Here is a 25,673-nt window from a genome sequence, read left to right as displayed (position 1 = left end):
GAGACCCCCTCCTCACTCCTATGCAAAGTTCAGCTGCAAGATGGAGTTTTGGAGTCACATGGGCAAGCCACATGTCCATGCATGACTCAGCTTTTACCAGCCAAGCCACATTCCTGGGAAGGCTCAGATGTGGACTGGCATCTTCAAGTTCATTGCTGGCTGAAGTGGTTTTTGATTCGGCACCTAATTTGCACTTTTCTCAAGAAGCTGACCAAATGCTCTACTAGGCTAGTTAAAATCAAGCCAGTACACAGCCAATATTCATAACTTCGAATACAAAAATGATACACACATACAAATAGGATGAATACATTCAGTAGATCATAACCTTTACATAGATATGTTACATGGCATATGTAGCCTAAAACATATTCTAGTAATGTCACATATACAATCATAAGGCTTTATGGAATATGCTTATGGGGGGCACCGTCACACAGGGATTCTCAAACTTCATTGCACTGCGACCCTTTTCTGACAACAAAAATTACTACATGACCTCAGGAGAGGTGACCAAAGTCTGAGCCCCACAACCCCAGGCGGGGTGACCAAAGCCGAAGGGCTTCAGCCCCAGGTGGTGGGGCCTGTAACCTGAGCCCCACCACCCAGGGCTGAAGACCTCGGGCTTTGGCTTCAGCCCTGGATGGTGGGGCTTGGGATCTGGCTTCGTCCCCAGGCCCCAGCAAGTCTAACGCCAGCCCTGATGACCCCATTAAAACGGGATCACAACCCACTTTGGGGTCCCAACCCACAGTTTGAGAACCACTGTGTTAGAAGAGTATTTAGATAGGTCAGTTGTATTCATGTTGGCAGGCCAGGTTGAAATTCATCCTAGGGTACTTAAGAAGCTAGCTGACACAATCTCAGAACCATTAGCAATTATCTTTGAGAACTCCTAAAGGACAGGCGAGGTCCCATATGACTAGAAAAAGGCAAACATAGAACCTATCTTTAAAAAGAGGAGCAAAGAGGACCCAGGGAACTATAGACCAGTCAGCCTCACGTTAATACCTGGAAAGATACTGGAACAAATTATTAAACAATAAGTTTGTAAGCATCTGGAGGATAATAGGGTTAAAAGGAATAACCAGCATGAATTTGTCAATAACAAATTATGTCAAACCAATGTGATTTCCTTCTTATTGGCCTAGTGAATCAGGGGAAGCAGATGATATGCTATATCTTGATTTTCATAAGGCTTTTGACAGTCTTACATAACATTCTCATAAGCAAACTAGGGAAATGTGGTCAGCATGAAATTACTACCAAGTGGGTGCACAACTGGTTGAAAGACCACACTAAAAGAGTAGTTATCAATAGTTCGCTGTCAACCTGGAAAGGTGTATCTAATGGAGTCCCGCAGGGGTCAGATGTGAGTCTGTTACTATTCAATATTTTAATTAATAACTTGGATAATAGAGTGGAGAGTATGCTTATAAAATTTGCAGATGACACGAAGCAGGGAGGGGTTGCAAGCACTTTGGAGGGTATGATTAGAATTCAGAATGATCTGGACAAATTTGGAGAATTGATCTGAATTCAACAAGATTAAATTCAATATAGACGAGTGCAAAGTACTTCACTTAGGAAGGAAAAATCAAATATATAACTACAAAATGTGAAATAATTGGCTAGGCAGTAGTACTGCTGAGAAGGATCTGGCTGGTATTGTGGATCACAAATTGAATATAAGTCAACAATATGATGCAGATGAGAAAAAGTCTAATATTTTGCTGTATTAACGAGGGTGTTACATTTAAGAGATGGGAGGTAATTGTCCCACTCTACTTGGCACTGGTAAGGCATCACCTGGAGTACTGTGGTGCCACGTTTTAGTAAGCAGGTGGACAAATTGAAGAGTCCAGAGGACAGGAACAAAAATGATAAAAGATTTAGAAAACCTGACCTACGTGGAAAGGTTGGAAAAAAACTGGGCATACTTAGTCTTGAAAAAAGAAGATGGGGGGAACCCAATAAGTATTCAGATATCTTTAAGGGCTGTTATGAAGAAGATGGAGATCAATGTTCTCCATGTCCACTGAAGATGGGCAAGAAGTAAAGGACGTAATCTGTAGCAAGGGAGATTTAGGTTAGATATTATTAGGAAAAATATTCTAACTATAAGGATAGTTAAGCTCTGGAATAGGCTTCCATGGAAGGTTGTGGAATACCCATCATTGAAGATTTATAAAAACAGGTTAGAAAAACATCTGTCAGGGACGGTCGAGGTTTACTTGGTCCTGCCTCAGCGCAGGGGGCTGGACTTGATGATGGCTTGAGGTCCCTTCCAGCCCTACATATCTATAGTTCTATACTGTACAAATACATAATGGGAGAGGGTCCCTAACCTAAATATTTTTAGACAGGGCAGATAGAGAGTAGGAAGATGTACTGCCTTCCGCAAGTTCACACAGCAGGTGAATGGCTCAGGAAGGATTAGAACTCAGCTCTTCTTATGCTAAAGCTAGTGCCCTAGCCTGCAGACCACACTGTCTCTTAAGTAAGTTTGAGAATTAATAGTGAAGATTAGTTTAAATTTTTAATGTCCTTGCCTTTGTCAGTTTGTGTCATAATGTAATTGTACTGTAGATTATTTTTTTTTCTTTTTTGTGTGCATTTAATATGCTTGAAGTTCCCAATGTCCTTTCCTCTCAGAGAAGCCTTTCATTTTTTTCATCCCATGCTAGGTAAAAGTCACCTGCTGGTTTAAGCAGTCTTGATCAATTCTGACAGTAACGCCAACCAAGTTTCCTTAGAGATGCAATATATTTAAGGAGCTATAACTACAATTAAAGTCTGTCTAATGCACACTACAGAGTTGCCCTTCAAGGTGAGGTTGCACAGTTGAGCCAAAGCGTATATATTCTGGGAGTAATTAGAAAAAATCAGTTGTGCTCTGTGAGGGGGAGGAATAAAATGGGGGGTAGGTGCTGAAATGGGAAATGAACAATGCAGATCACAAAGCCAAAGATGCAGTGCAAGAACACTGAAGACAAAACATTCTCAGCCAAAGGCATTTGTCTGTGAAACAAACTTCTAGAGGAGAGTAGATGAATCCAGAATCTAACCATCTTTAGGAAAACATTCAAAACCTTCCTCTTTGAAAAGGCTATTCTGCCTAAGAAAGACACACCCTTCATCCACCCCCAGAAACTCATCCAAGCCCTCACCCTCTTCCAAACAGAGTTTTGAACCCAAAAAGGTTAGAAGTGCCAGAGACTCCATGAAGTCCACTTGGGACTTCACTACTGCTATCAATTTTATGAGGAAGGTGCTCAGATACTACGGTGATTGGCAGTAGTATAAAATCCTAAAATACCATAGAAGTCAGCAATGCTGTTTTGGCCTTAAGACGGTCACTTCATGACAAGGGCGTTGGAGCCTTCCCAAAAGTGAGGGGGGACAGGGGCCTCCACCCTTCCTCTTCCCTCCAAGGCCCCACCTCTTCCCCCAAAGCCTGCCCATGCTCCTCCTCTTCCCGGAAGGCCCCACCCCTGGCCAAGCCGGAGTGGAGGCTGGGAGCCTGCCCTTCCTGCCCAGGGTGGGGATGGGGAGGAAGCCCCCTTCCTGTGTTCCCGCCCCCCGGACGCTCTGCCCAGGGCAGATGGAGGGACCCAGCCTCCCCACAGCTGCCCTGGTAAGAGATGTGTGGGCAGCTGTGCGGAGCTGCAGTGGACCCTCCACCTGCCCGCAGTGCGGGGAGGCCTGAGGAGAGCAGCCCCTGGCCCGTGTTCCTGCCCCCAGTGCCCCTCTCCCAAGGCAGGTAGAGGGTCCGCGGCTCCCCACAACTGCCTGTGCGGCTCTTACCATGGCCAGGCTGTGGCTCCGAGGACCCCCCAACCCCAACCAGAGCCGGGTCAGGGACAGAACCACACGGGCAGCTGTGGGGAGCTGGCGCAGAGTCACGCACTCTCCTCCACCTGTCCTGGGCCGGGCGGGGACATGGGCTGGGAACTGTTCTCGGGACCTCTGCACCACGGGCAGGTGGAGGGTCTGCGTGGCTCCCTCAACTGCCGGGGCTCCACCCGCAGCCAGGGGGTGGAGCCACTGTTCCAGCACCACTGCTTCACGAGCACTTTTTAAAGGAAACGGTATATAGTTGTGCACAATGGGCCAGATTATCAAAGGCTCTCCTGAAATGTGCCTCTGATATTTATGTGCCCTTTTTTGTACATGCAAAGCCACCAATTGCACAGTGTTTGCTGCACAAATATATATATATTTGCACGTGTAAAAATTACGATGTATTTTTGGGGGCAACCCTATATGTTGGTGTAACTTTAATTTCAACAGTTTTCATTGTGCATTTAAGAAACCCTTTACAAATATTTTTAGCAAGATACAAGGACAGGTATTGTGCTATACAACACAGTTGTAAGATACATTTTAGAGTGAATAGAGAAGCAGTCACAAGTGGGACTCCTGTTAGGGAGCTTTAGATATTGTTTTTCAGCTTTTGTTTATGTGATACCTGTTCATTACATGAGATAAAAGTAGCCCTAGGATCTATTTTTCACATTAGAAGTGTTAAATAGGTACCATGATGTGTGAGTGACTATCTTTCATTGAACAGATACAGCATGTATCAGAGAATAAATGATCTTGGTGTAGACAGCTTTGTGTAAAGTGCATTTTCCTTGTTATAGTAACTTTTTACCAGCTGAAGAGCGTATTGATTTCGCTGAATGCTCTCTGCTGATATAGCAGGTGTTCTGTAGCTTTGTGACTGCTGAATTTGACACAACTCTAAATTCAAAGTGTGAATTTCAAACCTGTTCTGTAATAGTTAGCTAGCTAGCACCATTTCCAACATTCCCAGAGGAGTTCAAAGGCAAGACCTCCTTTAATTTAACAACATTTTGTATTTATCATGGGATTGAAGAGTTGAAGGTTGTCTGATCATATACCACAAAGCCAAGCACAGATCAGATCTCATTCATTTATTTAAAAAAAAGTATTAGAAACTGACAGGAATTGAAATACCTATCTTAAAATGTTAAAAATGTTATGAGGCAAAGCTACGCGTATAAAATTCTAATCTAATAAAAAAAAAGAAATCAAAGGATCAGTACAAAAGATGCTCACCATTTTAGCTGGCTATTTCTTTGTTTCATTTACAGTATTTATGACTCAGGGCATGACCAGGCTACATAGGGTGCAGCAGAAAGCTGCATCCACTTCTGCTCATGAGTGGCTAGAAAATGGTATAATTTATGTTTTCTGCATTTTAAAAGCATTCTGACTAATTACACTGGTTAGAGGGCATTCTAGAGGTTCATGAGTTCAAACCCACTGAGACAGCAATTTGTCTGGAGTATGCCTTTATTCTGATATATGGCATGATATTAACTTATCAGCCTGTTTACTTAACTTTTTTTTTTTTAAATAGCCTCATATTGCTCTCCCAAGTGCTTATCTGTTCCGCATCACTGAAGCAGAGACACCAAATTAGTCTAAGAGATCATACATTTTCTCTTCTCTTTTTTCTGTCTCTGTATCTTTCTTTTACTTGGATGTAAAATATGTATTTTAAAACATCTAGCTACTAAGAAGAGATGAATGATTCAAGCTTTGTATGAAGACAGAAAAAAAAAAAGCTAACTAGTAAGAATGAAATCTGTTTATATATGCTGCTATACGACCTCAGATGGGACACTTCCATTTCCTGGAAATGCCAGAGCCCATCTCAGTTTGTTCAGCCAATCATTCAAGCAGTAGAAGATGATTTGGGAAGAGGCAAAATATTAATCATGACACAAATACAATATGCAATTTAGGTGCTCTATTGGTGGCAGCAAAGATCGAAGTGCTGTCTCCATGATACATGGTACACAGCACAGATGGTCACTATACAGTCTCTTCCACACTGCCCCAGCTATTGTGCCTCACCCTGACTAATTCAGTCTACATGGCCCATTAAATCCCTGACCTCTGCTCAGACTCCCATTAAAGCTTCTAATTACTGCCAGTTTGGGCACTGTTTTTTCCAGTATGAAAATCTGGGAATTGAGACCACTAAGCTCATTTCACATAGGCCATTGAACTGCCATCTGATGGTAATAATTCTTACTCAATAATGATCCAGGCTGGGTTTGAGCCAGTGACCTAGGGGGAAGGCAATATATCCTGCTACCAATCTTTAGAATCCTCTGCACCAGCACAAAATGGCTTAAAATAGGAAAGGAGAAAGCATCTAAATGTGTAAGTGTAATTAAGAAAAATACAAGTGGCTACAGGCTTATATTAATAAGCTGAGGAAAAATTCATATAGAGTTAAATCTTGGCTGAAAATCATTATAGCAAGGCTATAGAAAAACACAATCCTTTTTTTGTTTTTTTGGGGGGGGGTTGAACAAAGACATCAAAATGAGGATAATTAATCCAATTCTCCACTTCTTACATGGATAAACCTCCCATTGAGCTGAATGGGAATATTGCAGTTTTAAGCTCACATAAATCAGAATTTAAAGAAAGTCAAAGTAAAATAAAAATGTTGACTGGGGTTCAGTACATTCAATAAAACACATTTTAATAAAAATCTTAAAAGAAGAACAGATACCAGAAATGCCTAGTGCCTTTTAAAGCCTCAAGATAAAGAGGAGACATAATTAAAGAAAGACAAAAAGAAGAACTTTGTGAAAATTAAAATTTGAGGCTGCTGAATGTTTACTGTATTTTAAAGGGTTTTCAAAACAAACAGAACTTGAAACAAAAAAATAAAGTAAAACTTTTTCAGAGTAAAAATAAATTACAAGTGAGGTCAGTGTGCACACACTCTCCCTCACACACATATATATATATATATAAAATATTGTATGCCTTTCACCTTCCCTTCATGTTCCATTCTCTCCTGTCTCTATTTTCATAATATTACCTTTCTCTATTCTAATCATCTTCCTGGTTATTTAAATGTGATTTTATTTCTGATCATGATTTCTCACAATATTTCCTGCACCTGTTTTACCTCCCATGTTTTTCACACTTACTTACTCAATTCATTTCTCCTGGTTTGATCTAGCTCTGTAGAGTTCAGTAACTATCTTCTGCCTCCTAAAAACAACCTTTCTCAACAGCCCACAGAAGGCCTTAAAGATACAGCTACTTTTATTTACCTTACTTTTCTACAATATTTTTCTCTCACCTAGTTTCATTTTTGTAGCTTCTGCTGGTCAACAGAAGTCATTCTGCTTCAAGCTGTATCACAGATTATATTATGAATTGTATATTTCAAATAGTGGAACATTGTTGTCACTCCTTGGTTCCTTCTTGTGTTGAAGATAAATATTATAATGATGGTTGGAATAAAGGCATGGCTTTGATTACTAAGTCTTTCTCTGATTTTCTACTTTTTTCAGATTAAATTTGACAGTGATGGTGTCTGTGTTTGCTGTGAAATGCAGCATCAAACATCGGGCTGCAGCAACCTTGGAGAAACGCTGAAACTGAACCCACTGCAGGAGTGTAATGTTGTGAGGCTGACCCTAAAGGTGGGGAGTAAGAAGGATTATCACTTTATTAGAATTTAACACAGCAAGTGGATTTTGATAAAGGCATGTAGTGAAAGTTGTTTGTGCACTGTCAGCTGCTTACTTATTCATAACAAAGAGACTTAGCCAAAAATGAGAACCTGATCCTGCAAACATGAAATCATTAAAGCTACTCATGTGACCAAAATTACATGCTCACCTGTTTGCAGGATTGTTGCCTATATTAGTACAGTATAACCATTTTGTTAAAGGTTGAGTATGCCCCAGGGTACACCTACAAAAATCTCATTGTAGGTTGAGGGCTTATAATTTTAATCTTGATGGTGCCATTTTGATTAAATGTTTTTTAAAATATTCCATATAAGAGAGAATAATTTAGGAAAAACAGATTATCCAAAAAGCTTCTGTAAAAATCCTTCCAGTGTGAATTCCATATTTATTATTTCTGCTTTGTGGCTTTGAGAGTTCTGTGTTCCCTGACTGTTCATATTAGAGAAAAATATCTCACTAGGCACCTGAAGAAATTACAGCTAATCAGGCAAACAACTGACAGTGATAACGCACACCTTCTATAATTATGATTAGTAATGACTGTTGATTGCTGCAACAGAAAACAGCTGTTGTATGTACTCAGGGCTTTATTCTGCCTTTTGTTTGAAAATAAGCACCCCACTTGAAACAGTACATCTGTAACGGCATGTAGGCTCCGTCTGCACTGCCTTTTTTTTTTTAATTCTGTCTTTCCACTATCACCGCTTCAGCCCCATTGGTGATAGCAAAGGTGGGAGCCCTAAAGTGGAAATTTTACCAAAGCTGACTAATCTTGTTCACAACAAGTCTAGAGAGCATAGTATGAAAAATATCAGTGGCTGCCAAAAATCTTTTCCACATTAAAGTGTGTGTGAGTATGTACGCACTCTCATACATGTGTAAATTTGGTTTTGAGTCAGTCTTTGTTTATAGTGCCGTTGATAAATATGGCCAGTGTTTAGTTATTATATATATTGATGACTTTGGACCTCTTGTATGTGTTTTTTGCAAACCATATGCCTCATTCTTGCTGTTAATTCAGAATAAACTACCCAGCCATTTCAGCTGTGGATATAACATAAAGCAGTAACATATCTCCGATTATACATACTTGAGTAATACACAGTTCTTCTTCGAGTGCTTGCTCATGTCCATTCCATATTAGGTGTGTGCGCTCGCCACATGCACCAGTGTCGGAAGTTTTTCCCTCAGTGGTATCCATAGGGGATCGGCTCTGGCGCCCCCGAAGCAGTGTGCACATGCCGCGGTATAAGGGGTGCCACCGGCTCCCCCCACCTTCAGTTCCTTCTTGCTGCCAGTGATGGTTGCTGGAACGTCTGCTGCTTCGGCTAGCATTGCACTTCATTCGGTGTTTCTTTTGAACATTTCCCTGTAAAATAGTTGTACATAGTTAATAGTTTCCTTAGTGTTAGTTCTGGTTTAGTTGGTTCCGGACGGGACTCAGCTTAGGGATGGGGCATGCCCCAGGCCCCAGTCTTTAAGACCTGCAATCGTTGTAAGTGGCTATGCCCATCAGCGACCCGCATGGTAGCTGTTTAAGGTGTCTAGGAGAAGGACACATAAGCAACAAGTGTCGCATCTGTAAATCCTTTAAACCCGAACAAAAAAGGAGAGAGACATCCGTCTCAGGGCACTCCTGATGGAGTCGGCGCTGATCCCGGCACCAGAGCAGAGGTCCAACTTGGCCCCAAGCACCACAGCATCGGTGCGGAGCGCCCCGCCGGTGCCACCTACAAGCTGGCACCAATCCCCCTCCCCAGCTCCGGCCAAAAAGCCGAAGAGAAGCACGAGGGGACGATCTCCCACTTCCTGTAAGGGAAAGGAGAGGGCCGGAGGAGAGCCAAGACCTGTGCTGGATGGCTCAACACCTCCGGCAGGGAGTAAGGTCCCAGCTCAGGCTGAGCAGTCTAGCCTATCCCGTACCAGGCCTGCCACACCGGACAGTGAAGAGGGCCTTCATCATCTAGAGGTCCCATCGACACCGGAGGCACTGCAGGAAGCGCAGGAGATCCTGACACTGCCAGTGCTACCCACACCGGCTCCGGTGGTACCCCGGTCCAGGGGTAAACCCGCCTTGGGACCTTCCCATATATCCCCACCTCAGTGGCACTGCTCCCCTTCGTGGGGGACGTCCTGCCAGCACTCACCTGCACGGAGCCATTGTGCCTCGGAAGCAGGGAGGCAGGAGCAGCGAAGCCCTCGTTGGTGTTCGGACCCTGGTCACCAACAGCGGGATTCGAGGCGCAGCTCACCAGTAACCTGACACAGACCTACGGAGGCATGCGCCCCCTGGCAAGAGCATCGAGACCTGCCCTTTGTGTCTCCAATGCCTCGGCACCAATCACGCGACTGATCGTATGAACGGAGCCACCGGTCACCTACCCGCTGGCACCTCTCACCAAGACGCGGATCCCCATGGTCGGGGAGATCCTCCCGATGACGGAACCACTCCATGTCCCAGTATCAGTTGAGCAGCGTGAGGTGTAGATCGCCGAATTACCGATGCTGATCCGCCAAACGCCGATGGTCCCCGAGCTCCCGTGCAAGGGGATCATCTCAATCGGACAGGTCGAGGCGTAGCAGTTGGCGCCGCACACAGAAGTGCCACCGGTCTAACCGATCATGGTTGCCTGACAGCGACCACTCCACTTCAGGCTGGGGCACTGAGCAGGAGTCCTTGGCAGTGGGACAAGCCCTGGCCTTGGCGATGCTGTCTACATCATTGGCACCGCAACTGACCCCATGGCCCAAGACCAGTGGCTGGCAGCTTGATACCCCTGGAACCCTTGGGGGTTTACCCAGCCTTTGCAGACAGTCCAGTCGGTGGCAGGGGGCTTGGATAGACCTTTGGCCTCACATCCCACCCTCCACCAGAGGTGGAGGCCCCAAAAGGGTAGACCTCCCAGGCCCATGAGGACCCTACTGAAGAAGGTCACCTCCTACCTGGGCCTCCAGGCAGAGGAGCTAGAGGAGCCATCGGACTCCCTGATGGACGTCCTTTGGTCCATGGCATCTGTTAGGGTGGTGTAACAGGATTCACTACCCGCCCTCTTCCTGGGGCCCACTTGCTCTCCCCAGTAAGGCTCGGAGAGGCTTCAGGGTTGTGCAACACCCATGTCTTTATTTACTTACGGTTGTCCCACCACCAGTGTCCATCTATATAAAAGCTTTACAGGCAGAGTCAGCCTTCAGCTAGGAGGCCTCTAACTTCCTCCCTGCCTTCTGGCTCCCTGCCAGCCTTTATAACCCTTAGCTTGTCAGACCAGCAGACCAATACTCAGGCCAGCATCAAGCCTTTTCCATCAGCCCCAATCTGCTTCCCTTGATAGGGGCTGACCGGGCAGGGGCTAATTATGTGCTTTTGCACCAGCACCCTGCTACATATTGATGTTCTTTGAGATGTGTTGTTCATGTCCATTCCATGATTTGTCCTCCATCTCCACTGTTGGAGTTTCCGGCAAGAAGGAACTGGGGATGGAGGGAGCCAGTGGCGCCCCTTCTACCATGGCATGTCCACACTGCTCCAGGGGGTACCAGGGATGGTCCCCTAGATACCACTGAGGGGGGGAAATTCCGGCACCGGTGCAGTGGCGAGCACACCCACCTAATATGGAATCGACATGAGCAACATATCTCGAAGAACATCAGTTACGGAAAAAGGTAACTGTCTTTTTTCCTGCTGTGAGCAATAGCTGGGGAAAACAGGATACCTGGGAGACAAATGCTCTAATCTGATATGACAAATCCTATGGTGGATAAAAATTTTGAGCCATGCAATTTCTCAGGAAAATTATTGATCTTAGTGAAAAAATATCATTTTAATATTGTCGGCCTTGCATAGCTAATTGGTTCCTTTCTGATTTGCATATAATCAACAACATTAACTAAATGTCTTCAATGCAACTCAGTTGTCATCAAAATATGCCCTCAGTTACTCCTGCACAATCCCAGTGAAAGTATTAAGATTGAATAGTTATAACCAAAGGCATAATTTGAAGACAATGGGGTTGCACAGATATAATGGAGGATAGCACATGGCTTGCAGAGTCTTTTTTACTGGTAATGGTGCACTAGCCAAAAAGAGCACAATTTAAATTATGAAGTGGGGTCTGCAGAGTAGCAGTTTGAAAAAAGTCTTACTTTGTAATCTGAGCATATTTTGATATGGAAGTTGTTGAGACAGAATAAATGTGGAACCCCATGATGCTGTTTTTACAAAGTCACTTTTCAGAGAAGACCCACACTTTAAAACAAAGCTGTAATGTATGACTCTAAGATCTCCTGTGGCAGTGGATTTCTTGGGGTTTGACCTCATATTGTGTGAATTAATGTTTCCTTTAATTTTTAGACTCAAGAAGTACTATACATATTATAGAAGGCTGTGAGTTATAACACCTGCTGCCAAATCAAATTTCTCTAACAAAAATATAGAAAGAATATGCCTTAAGGGAATTGAAGGGCTTATCTATACTGACTTTTGGCTCAAAAGCTAGTGTGTGATATCTTCTTTGTTTCACTAAGAAGACTGCCCCAACTCACAGCCAGGGGTTGCACTTGCATGAGCAAATTCTGTGTGTACCTTAAACTGGAATTTTTGGGAATCAGCATGAGGAAAGGCCATTTTAGGTGGAGGACATCATTACTGTGATTATCAAAGTTATGATGTAGATAAAACATTATTGATTCGTATGGTCTGTATACTAGCACTACAGGGGTAATAAAACACAAAATATCCATGAATCCAATTAGCATAGTACCTCTTCTCCAATCCACCCCCCACTGGCTCAGGAGCCCCGAAACCATAGGTAAAACATTCAAACGTGGCTAAAAGGTCAAGGAATCCAATTCCCATTGACTTACAACCCTAACTATCCTCTGTGCCTTTGAAAATTTTTTCCATACCTGGAGAGCCTGAAAAAATGACTCAGAATGGCTTCTGCTACTTCTCTTGAACACACAGAATAGGCACAATGAATGATGGCAGTAGAAGCTATGCCATCTCACTTACATGGCCAATCAAAATCTATATCAACCAATTTCAAAATTGGGGATGGGGAGGAAAAATTTGTCACACATTTTTTACAATAGTCTTAGTAAATTTAAAAAAATCATTAATTTTCATCAAGAATTTTAAGAAAGTGGCTAAATTTGCCTTTCATTTTTTGAATGTTTAATATTTTTTAAATAGGCATATTTTTATGGGAAATGGTGTTAGAAGTATTTTGCCCAGCTCTACTCAGATTTACTATATACCAACTTTGTATTATTGGTTGAGAGAGGGAGGAAAGGAGGTAGCCTACACAAAACATATGACAAAAATGTGCAAGAGGAGTCTATGAGCTAAAGCCTTAAATATTGCAAAATACATTCTATTTATTTTATTGATTTATGGAGCATCACATCTTACAATTAATTGGCTCTTCTGGAGCTTGACATTAGAAAAATAGAAAGGACCCAACATAAGAAGTCCCTTAGGTACAACATAAAAAGGGTCATTACTTAAATTTCTGAAATACAGTGTCCTTGAAGTAAATAACTCTCCAGATGCTAGAAGAATTAAAGCACTAACTTGTTCTTGTTTAAAAAAAGAATCATCACACCAGTGGGATGATCCACATTAGCTCCCCCTTTCTCTTTCCCTCTCCCTCTAACATTTTTCATCCCTCCTCTCTCCTCAGCTTCGAACTAGTACACCCATGAAAAGTTCGGTCTTTCCTTTCTACAGCTTGGGCCTTTGATCTTCAGATTCCAGGAATGGGTAATCATTAGACAATGGTTCCCGTCTCAGGATGTAGCTATAAAAGTCTGGGGTTTTGCATAAGTGGAGGTGGGAAACTTGCATTCACCTCCCCCTAGAGATCCCCAAGAAAACCACTTGACCCAAAAGTCCATTCTTGTTTGGACCATTGTTCAATATAATCCTTTGAGGTTCATAACACTTCCCAGGGTTCACATCCCATCTCTCTCCTAGAAAAGTTACATACGACCCCAGTTCACAATAAAACATAATCTTTGGATTTAACAAAATGAACTCCAAAGATAGTTAAACTTAATTTTAAAAGTTTTTTTAAGGATATTGCAAGAAATTGCACACTCTCTCATATCTGTCACTTTCACACGTTGGGCAAGTCCAACAGTGACAATCCAACCAGTAGAGGGCAGTGTTTGAGTGGGCTGACAAATTTAGCTTAGTAGTAATTGTAACAATAATAAAAATAGTTTAGTGGGGCTCAGTAACAACTCCATAGTTAAAGCGACTCTGTCAAACTAACAGTCATACTTTTGCCTGAATATTTTTATCTATGATTGTTACAAATGAGACCTTAGATTACTTTAGCTGAGAGATGTTGGAGAAATAAAAGAATAAAATATTTTATTCTTTTTCCCCTCAGCTTTCTTGCTTAGTGCATTTTACAGCCTCTGTTTCCTCAGTGTATCCAGTTAGTTTCCCCTGGGGTTGCTTGAAGAATTGTCATTATAAAACCACAAAAATGTCAGAGGGGGACTTGGAGTAAGCTCTAGTACCTAAAACAACTTTATAATCACTTTTGTAATTAACTAGACTTATAGCTAATCATGTCCCTATAAGGTTGCAAACAGTGGTGTATTATCTTAAACCCAATCTTCTATTAAGCTGTTGACAGAAATACAAAACATTTGTATGAAAATAGTGCTATAATCATGGAGAGTCTTGAGTCAGGTGAGTATGGTAAATACTGACATGCAGGAAGAACAGGCTTACTTCAGGAAGTAATAGAATGCAGTGTGTTCTCAATATATCTTGAGATGACAGGGGCCACAAAACAACTTGGAACAGTAAGCTGAATTGAGTCCAATGATACATGTCTTGACTAACCCAATAAAACGAGCATTCTTTCATGCTGAGCCTGAGAAACAATATTGAAGACAATATTAAAGGAAAGTAAATTGCAGAATCATTACAAATTGTACTAACAATTTTCTTCATATTTACTACCATTACGAGAACAGATCTAGCAAAGCAGTTATTAAAACATCAGCAGCATTTTATCTATGATGGTGCTGCCACCGTTATTACCATTGTCAGAGTTGCATCAGTAGTAGTGCAGTGCTAGAAAAATTCTAGTGTCAAGAACACCAGAGAGTTTTGTGACATACCAAGGTACAATCCAGACTAATGAGTAGCTGTGTTACCCTTGCCCTCTAACCTAGGGTGCCCTTTGCTACTGTAGCCTCCAGCCTGGACTGCTCACAAATAATCTCCAGAATGCAAGTCACTCCCAGCTATGTCTGTATGTGTGCTGCAGCCCAGCCAGCCACACCTTGGCTCTTACCAGCCTTGGTTATTCTGCAGGGTGACCCCAATACACACCCAGTCTTAGATTTCCCCCCAGAAATGTATGTCCTTGACTGCCAAGCCCTCTCTGGGACAATACAAGTTTATATAAAGTCTGTTGTTTCTTTAATAGAAATAATATGCACACAACTTGCCACCCCAAATGGAGTTTCCCAAACACTTCAATTTAAACACACTGAATTAGAAAAAAACAATAAAACAAGTTTATTAACTGCAAAGAGAGAGATTTTAAGTGAGTGCAAGTAATGAGGAATAAAGGTCAGAAGTGGTTACAAGAAAAGTCAAGATAAAACGCAATTGTGCCTAACTTAACAAACCATGTTAAATTCAAAGCGAAGTTTTCTCTGCTACATGTGGTCAGCAGTCTTACTGACCAAACTTCTGAGGTCAGGACTCCTCCCAGAATCCAATGAATGGTTCTTTTGTTGTTTTGGGAGCCGTGAATGAGATGGGCAGAGAAAGAAGAGGTGGGGAGGCCTTGGGGTATTTGTCCCTCCTTTTATAGTTTCATACATTTCCAGCTGGGTTCCAGGAAACAAAAACTCTATGGGGGAAGAATATTCCCTGCTGCTTTTTCCTCATCTGTTTGAGCTTCCTTTGTTTTCCTTCCTGCTTGATGACTCTGTTTACTGCTTAAATGCAAATTAAGCAGAGCACACATTCCTTTGTCTGAGACGGACCTGTTTGCCAACCTCGGTTTGAAACGTGTTAATAACACCCTCAGGTGGAATCTTATAACTTCACATTATGTTCACAATGTTGCCACACACTTTTTATCAGGACGATACTGACCAGCAAATTATGAGTTTTCAAATGATACCTCACAAGGCATACTTTGTACAAAGATTATTACAGTAGTGTGAAGAGTGTGGACATGGGTACATTCTGTCACAAGTATAGTTTGTATAGTTGGCACATCTTTTATTGTAAGTATCAGATAGCCAGCCACTAAGAATAGCAAGATAGCAAAGGAGATCCTTTCCTTCTTATATAATGTTACTGAACAACTAAATCCATTTCGCTCTAGTTAAACAAAAAGCTCTGTGGACCCTTCAGAAGGGACTGGAACAAAAGGTCACATGACTAAGAGTTGTTGATTGAATTTGTGTTTTTTATCAAGATTATGCTGCTGTCATTTTTTTGATCTAAGAAATATTCAGAAAAGGGAAAAGACCATTCCTTTTTTAAGGTAAATCTTCCAAGTCTTGGAAAATAAATCCCCACATTATTCTGATAATCATCTCATCTGTACTGGAGAAGGAGAAAGGTTGGCTTGTTGTTGTAGAGTAACTGTTAGCTTGGAGGCTGATAACTCTTAGTTAGGGCAATATCCTTAGAAATGGCTATTTTAACAGAGAGGAACTTAGAACTCAGGCCAGTGCCAGACTGCTGACAAGATCTGAAACGTCCAGGGCATTTGACAAACTCTATAATCTACCCCTCTAACCTTCCTTGATACAAGATATTAATGGCTTTGTGACTGCTCAAAACCACCACCTGTCTACAAGCCAGAGTAGGTTCAACAAAGCCACAGTGAATCAGGCTGATTCTAATCGGTGCAAGATTTGTGGTGAACAAACAGAAAGGAGTTCACAACTGCATCACTGGTGAGACCCCTCCTGTATTACCAAGACCTGGCTGGATGGTACTGTGAGCCCTGTATTCTTTCAAATGATCCTGCCCAGGCAACTCAGCTCATCACAGGTCTGCAAGTGGCACTGAACTTGCCTTCTCCTCTAACTTCAAATCAAAAAAGTACTTTACATAAGACAACATAAATTCACTTATCTAACAAGAGAAAGTTGTGCTCACTAATAGACCTCCAAAGACTAAAGGTTCAGAACTTGATATATTAGGCAGTAAAATACCCTGCACCAGTTGTCCTAGGTAACTTCAACATTACCATTGACAAGGCCTCAGATACAACAACTCCCAAACTCATTTCCTCGCTTGACTCCGTAGGATTTTCACAGGTCATTTCCAGACAAACCAATACACCTGGTAACACATTGCACCTGGTCTAGTCAAGATGTAGAGGACTACAAGCAGTGGTCAGAGCTCTTCCAGATTCTAAGCAACTCAAGAGGCCTTTGATCCTGCTCCTTCTGTGAAGGCTCATAGATCGAACCAAATTCTATTAAATCATCCAAGGTGTTTCCTCAAGAAGAGCTTTATGTAGAGTGAAAGTTTTCACCAATAGAAGCGGGTACAATAAAAGATATTACCTCAGCCACCTTACCTCTCTAAGATCTCTCCAAGGCAATAATGTTCTGGACCTGAAATAGTTAAAAAGATCACCTAAAGCTTTGGAACAAAGACCACAACCGACATATCCATTCTTCAGGCACAGCAGATTTATCTAATTCAAGAGTAAAGCTGGGTTGTTCAGGACACAGTAATGTCTCAGGAACTAATCCAAGACTATGGAACAAACTCCTGTAGGATCTGAGAACCACTTCAAACCTCGCTGTATTTTTTACTGAGTGAATGGCATACATGGGACCTTGCCTTCGCTAACTAAAATACACAGATAAATAAATATAAATTTTGATCTACATGCAGATTTTTTTTCTCCTTGGGAGAGAGAAAGGGATAGAAAGATACAAATCACATCACTACTGAAAAGTACTCAAATACCATTGTGAAGGGCAGTATAAGAACCTGAAAGGAATAGGATAAAGGGAAATATTGTATGAAAGGACCATGAGGAGACACATTGCAGTAAAAAGAAGATGAAAACCAAACCATATTGAATTCCAACAACTGGAAAAAATATGCTGCAGCCTAATTTTGACCTTTTGCGTTATTAGCTTTGTGATAATCAGGCTTGTTTTGTACCATGCTACAGAAAAAGCAATGCAGGCATTCTGGATAAAAACATTTATGCATAAAACCCGATCTTGTCACAGAGGAACAAACAGACTAATCAACATAACAAAGCAGGCTTTGCCACTGTTAGAAAATAATATTAAGAAAATTGAATTTATGCTCTCTCTGACATTGCAGCAGCCTATTAAGTTACATTTGATAGAATCATGCTATTCCTAACAATGTTGGGTCAAATTCTGGGTGTTACTGTATGCCTGTAACTTTTCACCTGGGGACAAGTTGAATGTTTGTGTAAATCACAGAAACATTACATAATTCAACACTATTGATTGCCTTTGCTTAAGAAATTTCCTGGGTTGAAGAGGCAGATGTATATTAGGAGTAAGGTGCACTGCGAGAGCCATTGATGGATGTTTACTGAGCCTTTCTGTACTATCCTTGATTCTGTCCATTGTTGTTAGACCAACACTTTGATAAGCAACCACACACACAAGTCAAATAATTATTTTTTTCCTACAAAGATCCTGTCAGTGTACATGGCCACAACGTACGAAAACAAATACCAGTATGATTAATGTAAAACATTTGTGTAATAAGGTATTTTTATCATCTCCTGTGAGAATGAGGGAATGAACTTGCGTTTCTGTGTTTTATAAACATGGACATAGTAAGGAGGTATGGAATAAAGTGTGTTCTGTGTGCAGATGACACCTAGCTTTAGATCTCTCTCTCTCTCTCTCTCTCTCCCTCTCCCTCTCATATCTAGCTCCATGAGTGCAGATGAGCATTTTCCCCAGTGCCTGAGTAAGATTGGGGCTTGGATTGGGAAGCTGTCTGAGACTCATTCTGGACAAGAAGTGGGTGATTATGATGGATTAGGGGAAGCAACCAGTGGATTTGGCTGAGGTTATATCAGCCACTCAAGTGTGTTACATTCTCAGCTGTTTCTTAAGAATCCAATAGCAGTGACCAAGTTCGCATTTCCTAATCTGTGTCTGGAAAAGAAGCAGGAAGCTGCATCCTTTCTTCTAACATGCCTTTGTCATCTCTGGATTAATATGTGAAAGAATGATTTTTATATGATATGCACAGGTTCATTCAAAGCTGGGCCCATATCAGTGTGAAAGGTTTACAAGCTGAGTTGTAAGTCTATAACGTGGTGTTGGGCTTTATTATAAATATTTCACATGACTCCAGCTATTACATTTATTTCTTGGCATTTTCAGATGTCCCACAAGTTACTTTTTTTAGAATAGCACACTCCTGAACAATAGATCAAGGAGTTGCTTCTAGGGAGTACATTTGCAAAATAGTGTGCAGTGATTTTGCTTCATGGCTCCCAGTGATTCTAGAGAGGAGTAGGGATAAATGTCTACATATCACTCTGAAAATATTTCCCATCCCTGACCCCAGATCTTGTAGAGAAGCCCATAGCCAAGTAGTGGTTAGCTGGTGAGGTAAGAGCAAAAGCAAAAAGTTGCTGAATGCTAATAGTTGCTTTCTAGTATAGACGAGGCAGTCTCAAAGATATGTATGTGGAATGAGACTGCATTCCTTGTCAGCACTTTGTGAAAGGGATTTGAGAACAAAAAGTCCTGTGGAGTTTAATAGAAAATGACAGTTTTATATAGGTTCTTTTGAATGATCATACTAAATTACATCCCTGCTATAGAATTCTACAGAATTGTTTGAAAATCCTTTATACAGGATACCATTCTCTGTTAATTTCTATAGCAGCCTACTGATTTCATGCCTATTCTGTAAGGATAGAAGTGAATCCCTGCAATAGAGATGTGGGGAGCTGAAATAAAAGTGGCAGCTGGGATTTCCATTGTATTGCTCAATCCAAATATGTTTGTACAAAGAAAGAAGAAAAAGAAAACAGCCAGTGCTAACTTTTAAGGAAAATATGACTGTACACAAGATGATTTTGGATAATCTTTGCAAGAAGAGGCCAAACTTGTGCAAAAGTTTCAACAATAATGGTGGCTATAGTTGTCCCCAGTTAAGGTCTTGACTGCATACTATTATATGTTAGACCTGTGTAATGGCTGATCAAGTTGTGTTGCCTTTCTTTTCCAAAAATATCCTTCATTTTTATTCATGAATCCTCATTATTTGCTTGATAATGTCACATTTATTCCTTCTCTGATTTCTTCCCACTATCACCATATGGCTTCAGTCATATACTGGACACATTTTTCATTTCACACCATGCAGCCATGGATTTTGAAGATTGATATTTACGTTATATGAAAGAGAAGACCAATGTGTTTTTTCCTCTGTGACTTCAATGCATATTTTGTAATTAAGAGTATAACTCATTGATGAATAGGACCTATATTTTCTTTTTCAACCTGCATGCAGGAATCTTAGCTGTGCTATGAAATGTACATTAGAATTTGTTTTATTTTTCTGCTAAAGGTACACAGACCATGGCTATAATGTGACACACCATTGGATTGCTTTACAAACTAAATTACCAGATCTGCAATGCTAGATAATTGTAGTGTCTTCTAAAAGGCATTCTTAACGTCTTGCTGTGATAGAGTACTATCTGTGCATAAAGTAAGTGCTTTAGCCTTCATTTTAATAGGCAGGTGAAGTCATATCTTGTGAATTTAGTTCCCATTTTTGTGCATGTCTCTACAGTGGAATATAACACAGCAAAGCCTAAGGTAGTGCTCTGATATACAAGGCAAGAAGCAGGGCCAACAGATATTTTCTTGGCACATGAAATGCAGACTTAATTTTGCGGTGGTTTGAGCAATAACTTTTAACTTTACAAAATCAACTTGCAATGATTTGTTCAACCATTCCACTTTCTGTCTTCACTGTTTCTTTGAAGACAAGGTCACGATGACTCTTTGGGGTGCAGGTGTTACTTCATCTTCCTCAATATCTGACCAACATGTGTTGTCTTCCTTCAGAATTAACTTGCCATATTAGAGCATATCAAAGATAAAAGCAAATCAATAGAGTCTTATAGAATGGATATTCAAACTGTCATGCTTATTTATACGTGTTTGAATCTTCCGAAAATCAATTGCATGAAAATCTTTAAATATATTCTCGAGTTTGGATAGGGTTTTTTTTTTTACTTAGATTGTCCAGGGAAATCATGAAGTGCAGGTATAATAATTTATTCTGTGGGTTGGTATGTTATAAAATAAGTGGATGTCTTCCTTGGAGTAAGAACTGTTTGCACATATATGTTATAGCCTATAACGTTAAACACTGAAATAAAATACTTTTCTCCATTCTAAAAGCTTGATTAAAGAAACACAATTTCTTCATCCCTGGAGTAACTAAAAAACAAACATTAAATTGAAATAATTTCCTAAATTGGTACAAAACTCCAGATATTAAACAAAATAAATTATTTTATTTAGTCTTGCAACATGTCTGTAATGTTAAATGCTAGGAAATTGTCCGAGTCTGAACTAATTCCAAACAATAACATTTTGTAAATTACAGAAGCACCTCCTGTCCCAAGAAAATCAATGTCCCCTTCCATGTTAATTTGTAAAAAATTCATTGATACAATTTTGGGGTTGCAACTTTTTTAGGAAGTTGGAGTTTTTTAGCACTGTCCCCTTGTCTTCTATAATCCTTTCCTCAGCCTTTAGTGCTGTTGTTCACTACCTCTTTTTTATCACTCTGTCCTTAATTGCCTTTCAAGGCCTGTTATACCTTGGTCTCCTCCTATCTCTCTATTTGCTCTTTCATCACCTCCCTTGGTGGTTATTTCTCATGCTCTGTACTTCTTCATCTTGAACATCCACAGAGAATAGCTTTTGGTCCTCTCTTTCCCTCCCCCCCCCATCTTATCCCTGGGAGACATTGTCCATTCACGTTCCTCTGAGTTTCCCAGTCCATCTTGTCTCACCTCTGTCTGTGTTTTTAGACTGCAAAGTTCTCTGAGGAAGGACTGACTTTACTTGTGTTTTTGTACCTCACAGATAATAAGTCCTTAACAGATAATAAATAATCATTGAAAAATAGTACTCTTGCAAAATGCTGTAGTCTGATCTATCATTTTTATACTTACTTTCCAGTCATTTGTCTTGTGTCACAATCAGCTTCATGAAAAAAATTAAATAAAGTATATCTCTGATTTACACTAATAAGTTACTCCAGAACAGATATCCTAATGTATTCCACCAGGAATCTGTGCAGCTAAACTAACAGACTTTCTCTTCTTACTCTTCAACCATGCTGTTGTTATCATTTTTGCTTTGGCTACTGTTTTACTTACACTTCAGATACCCACTGAATTGTAGTAATTACGGTAACTCAAAAGACAAGGTGATAATTTACCATGTCATTGACTTTGCTCCCATTTACATGGCTCTAAAAGGCCATGGATGTTAGTTGTGTTATTCCAGATTTACAGTGGCATAAACAGAGCAAAGTTGTCCCATTATGTAAATGACATGGTAAATAGTCACCTTGTCTGTAGTATTAAGCAAAAAATACAACATATTATGCAAACATTTTTTATCCTTCCCATGTGTGAGTGATTTTTGTTTGCAACTGAATTCATTACTAAAATCTGCTTATATCCCTCTCCCTTTTAATGACATTTGAACAAAGGGTCAGTTGTCCTATTGCATTTTGGGAGAAGGCAGCACTTCTAGCTCCACAGGCTCCTGTATTCCTCCTTCTGGAATTAGGTGTGAGTCGTAAACTGGGTCTCAGTTCAGCATTGATCCTTTGTATTTATAGACAATATTCTAGGATTTATGGGAACTGTGGTGGGGCGATTGCCCACACTCAGAGAGGGTAGGCTGCAGCAGGTCTAGGCGCCTGCTCAGCCGCCCAACCAATCAGGAGAGGGCTTACTGGGAGCCAATAAGAGGGCAGATTGGAGCCAGCCAATCAGAGCCCGGCTTAGCCATATAAAAGGCTGCCCAGAGCAGGAGCAGTCAGTCTGTCCCAGGCCTTCAGAGGGGAAGGTCTGTCTCCAGAGCTGGGAGGCCAGCACCACGGACAGCGCAGTGCAGGCCAGCCTGAGCGAGTGGGAGAAGGCCCTACTCCATAGCCTGCTAGGCGGCAGGCCTGGGAGGAGGAGGCCTAGCGTAGTGAAGGGCTGTTGGGGAAGCGGTCCAGAGGGATAGTCAGAGGAGGAAGGAGAAGGAAGACAGTGAGACTGTCACACGAGGGCCTCTGGACCGGGACTCAGAGTAGTGGGCGGGCCTGAGTCCCCCCCCCCCTTTTTCCCCCTTGTTTGCTGTGCTGTCCCATGCACAGCCACGGGCCGCAGGGAGCGGCCGGTCAGAACCACACCGGGTCCTGGACTCTGAGGATCGGACTCGAGGGTGTGGGACTGTTGTTTAACACCACCCCCCGGAAGGGGGTGTGATTGGACAGAGGGGCACTGTCGGAGGGCAGTGCTCCGGAAGAGGACGCCGACGTCGGGAGCAACGCAAGTCCGTGCACCCCACAGAGGCGCGACGACAGGCGGAACGCCACCCAAGGAGGGCGCTCTACTGGCATAAAACTAATTCCCCGAAGCGGCCAGGAGGAGGCGCCACAGCGGTGAGCAACCGACGCTGTCACACGAACCAATTTCTCTAATTCCTTTGACTCTTCCAGTTGGAGCAACTGAGTTTATAATCTAAGTTAAAAACACCGCTGCCCTTGAATTCATGAGTAAAAGAGGCACATAGAGAGTAATTTCATGGGTGAAAAAGCTTTACTGCTCATTATCTCTTTTCAGGTTATTGTGATATAAGAAGTGAAACACTGTAATTGAAGTCAATCAAGAGTAAAATAAATCGTCTTTACAGAACTGCAAAAATGGGGTTGCTTTTAGACTTTGATCAGTATTGATGTTTATCCCATTGTGTTCAGGGTTATTGATTACAGCCATGTGTTTACATATCTACAAACTTATTTTATTCCCTTTCATTTGTTGATTGTACTTCCAAAAGTTCATGGGAATTAAGAGCCTTCTAGAAAGCGATTTATCTTTTATTTCTCCACAGGAAACCAATCTGTTGTGCAAGCAAACTAGAAGCCTATTGAAGGGTTCAGTAAAGAGTTATCAATTCAGTAATAGTGTGTTTAGTCTAGGACCCTTGAGCTAGGCTTTTTTTTCCCCCTTCAACTTTTTTTAACTAGCTTTAACAACATAAATAAAGCACTTTTTTCCAAAAAAATATAGTATTTAAAATCAGAAGAATAAGAATTGAGAAAGTAAAATCTGAGGCTCAACATTGGTCTCTGTTATTTCTGGAGTAAAATAATCCTGGGTAGATTGAGATATAATTTCTCAGTTCTGTACATTAGTGTGGTTGGGCAGCTTTCCATACAATGTTTGACAGAAATAATAAGTATTTTATAATAAAAGTGATTCATTTGTAGTGGCATGTTTGTGTTTTGAATGTTAAATTCACTGAGTTGCTATTCAGGCATATAGTTTAATTGACGGTACAATTTATGTGGTGTGATATGAGGAGGTGAAGGAGTGATTAGGTAGATACAGCAAATTCTACATTTGTTTGAGTGTTGTAGAGATGTTATGAAAAATCTGTTTTTTTGTGCTGTTCCTTTCCCCCATTTTCCTTACTTTTTTGGCACTGTACTCCCATGTGGCATACAAGGGATTGTGGAACTATGAATTGTTTTGATAATAAGACACACAATAAAGAAAGCCAATCTATCTTTTTCCCAAATAAAAATTACATTGAAATGTGTCCCTTTCTAAGGTTGGTTCCAAAGCCCTTTTGAATCTAGCATCTTTCTGACATTCACATAGGTGCACAGAGGGGAAAGGCTCAAATAATGTCTTTCTGTGGTAAGACCAGGCACATTCACAGCCTCTGCACTTGTTGAATAGGATGTTTGTAGAGATGGTGGCATGCTGTACCATGCTAAATGATGGTGCATCTTGCTGCATACTTTATGCCTGGGAACTCAGGAGGGATTGTACCTCCTGGGGCACAATCCTTCAGGAACTCACCCTGTTGCACCACTTCCAGTATAGGTTGTTTGTAAATTACATAACCTTTCCCATTTTGATCCCAAAATTGTGGTGTTTTTCTGTCAGTGCTGAATGTTCATATTATACTCGTAACTCCAGATGAGACTAGCTAACAAGATTTCCCTACAGCTGTTTCTTGCAGACACTCAGTTTTAGCAGAGATAAACTTTATTATAATTTTCTATTTACTCTAAGATGAAAGAAAGATTTTGGGTATGAGACAGTATTTTACAGCAAATTACCATTCTATTAATATCATCTAGATATGATAAGAGGTACCAATTACATTTTGAGGAGTGAATCTTTGAAAATGTGAATGCATTTACTTAACTTTCTGTGTTCTTTGATTACATAGGACCAGATTCTACCATCATTTCCATCACTGAATTGGGTCTCATGGCATTTATTTTCTTTGGATTCGGTATTACATCAGAATTGTTCTTTTGTCCCCATCATGTAATTGTATATGTTAGCAGTTGCTGTAAATTACTTTGGCAAATTATTTTTTCTGCAGTTGAATTCTCTGAGTAATAAATTGATCACTCAGGTTTTTTTTCCAGTCCAGTTTAATAGTGAAATCAGAGGGTGTTTTTCATCAGCTTAATAAAAGCAAGCACAATGGGGTTTTTGTCACAAAATTATTTTTAATGTATTGTACTGCATATTTTTATCACATAACATAGTCTCCAGAATATAGATATTAAATGACTGTTATAGGTATTTTCAGGAACACAATGCCTGCAAAATAATGGTTAATTAAATGATACAGGCTTAAGAGCTGCCCTTGGCCTTGAGGTGGACAGCCATATGGTGAGGTATGAAAGGAAAGTGAGGATGTGGGAAGGGGGCTTCAAGAGATGAAGAAATGTGTTTGCAGGGGTCATTTGGGGAGGGAACAGGACTGCAAAGTTCCTCAGCTGGAGCAGGGAACTCAGCTCTTCAAGACATTGGCACTTCATGGGTTCTTCACACTGATGTCTTG

The 25,673-nt window shown here is 41.1% G+C and overlaps 1 protein-coding gene across 1 annotated transcript in view; it reads left to right on the top strand.

Annotated features, from left to right (window-relative positions):
• Nucleotides 1–25,673, top strand: part of FAM189A1 (family with sequence similarity 189 member A1) — a 440,241-nt gene that overhangs the window by 333,625 nt on the left and 80,943 nt on the right. Inside the window, exon 4 of the mRNA XM_034784922.1 lies at nt 7,356–7,487. Within this exon, the coding sequence (XP_034640813.1) occupies nt 7,356–7,487 (132 nt within the window). The remainder of the gene's footprint in view (nt 1–7,355; nt 7,488–25,673) is intronic.

Source organism: Trachemys scripta, chromosome 10 (assembly GCF_013100865.1).
Source record: "Trachemys scripta elegans isolate TJP31775 chromosome 10, CAS_Tse_1.0, whole genome shotgun sequence".
NCBI classification, from domain to species: Eukaryota; Metazoa; Chordata; order Testudines; family Emydidae; genus Trachemys; species Trachemys scripta.
This window is presented reverse-complemented; position numbering and strand designations above follow the sequence as displayed.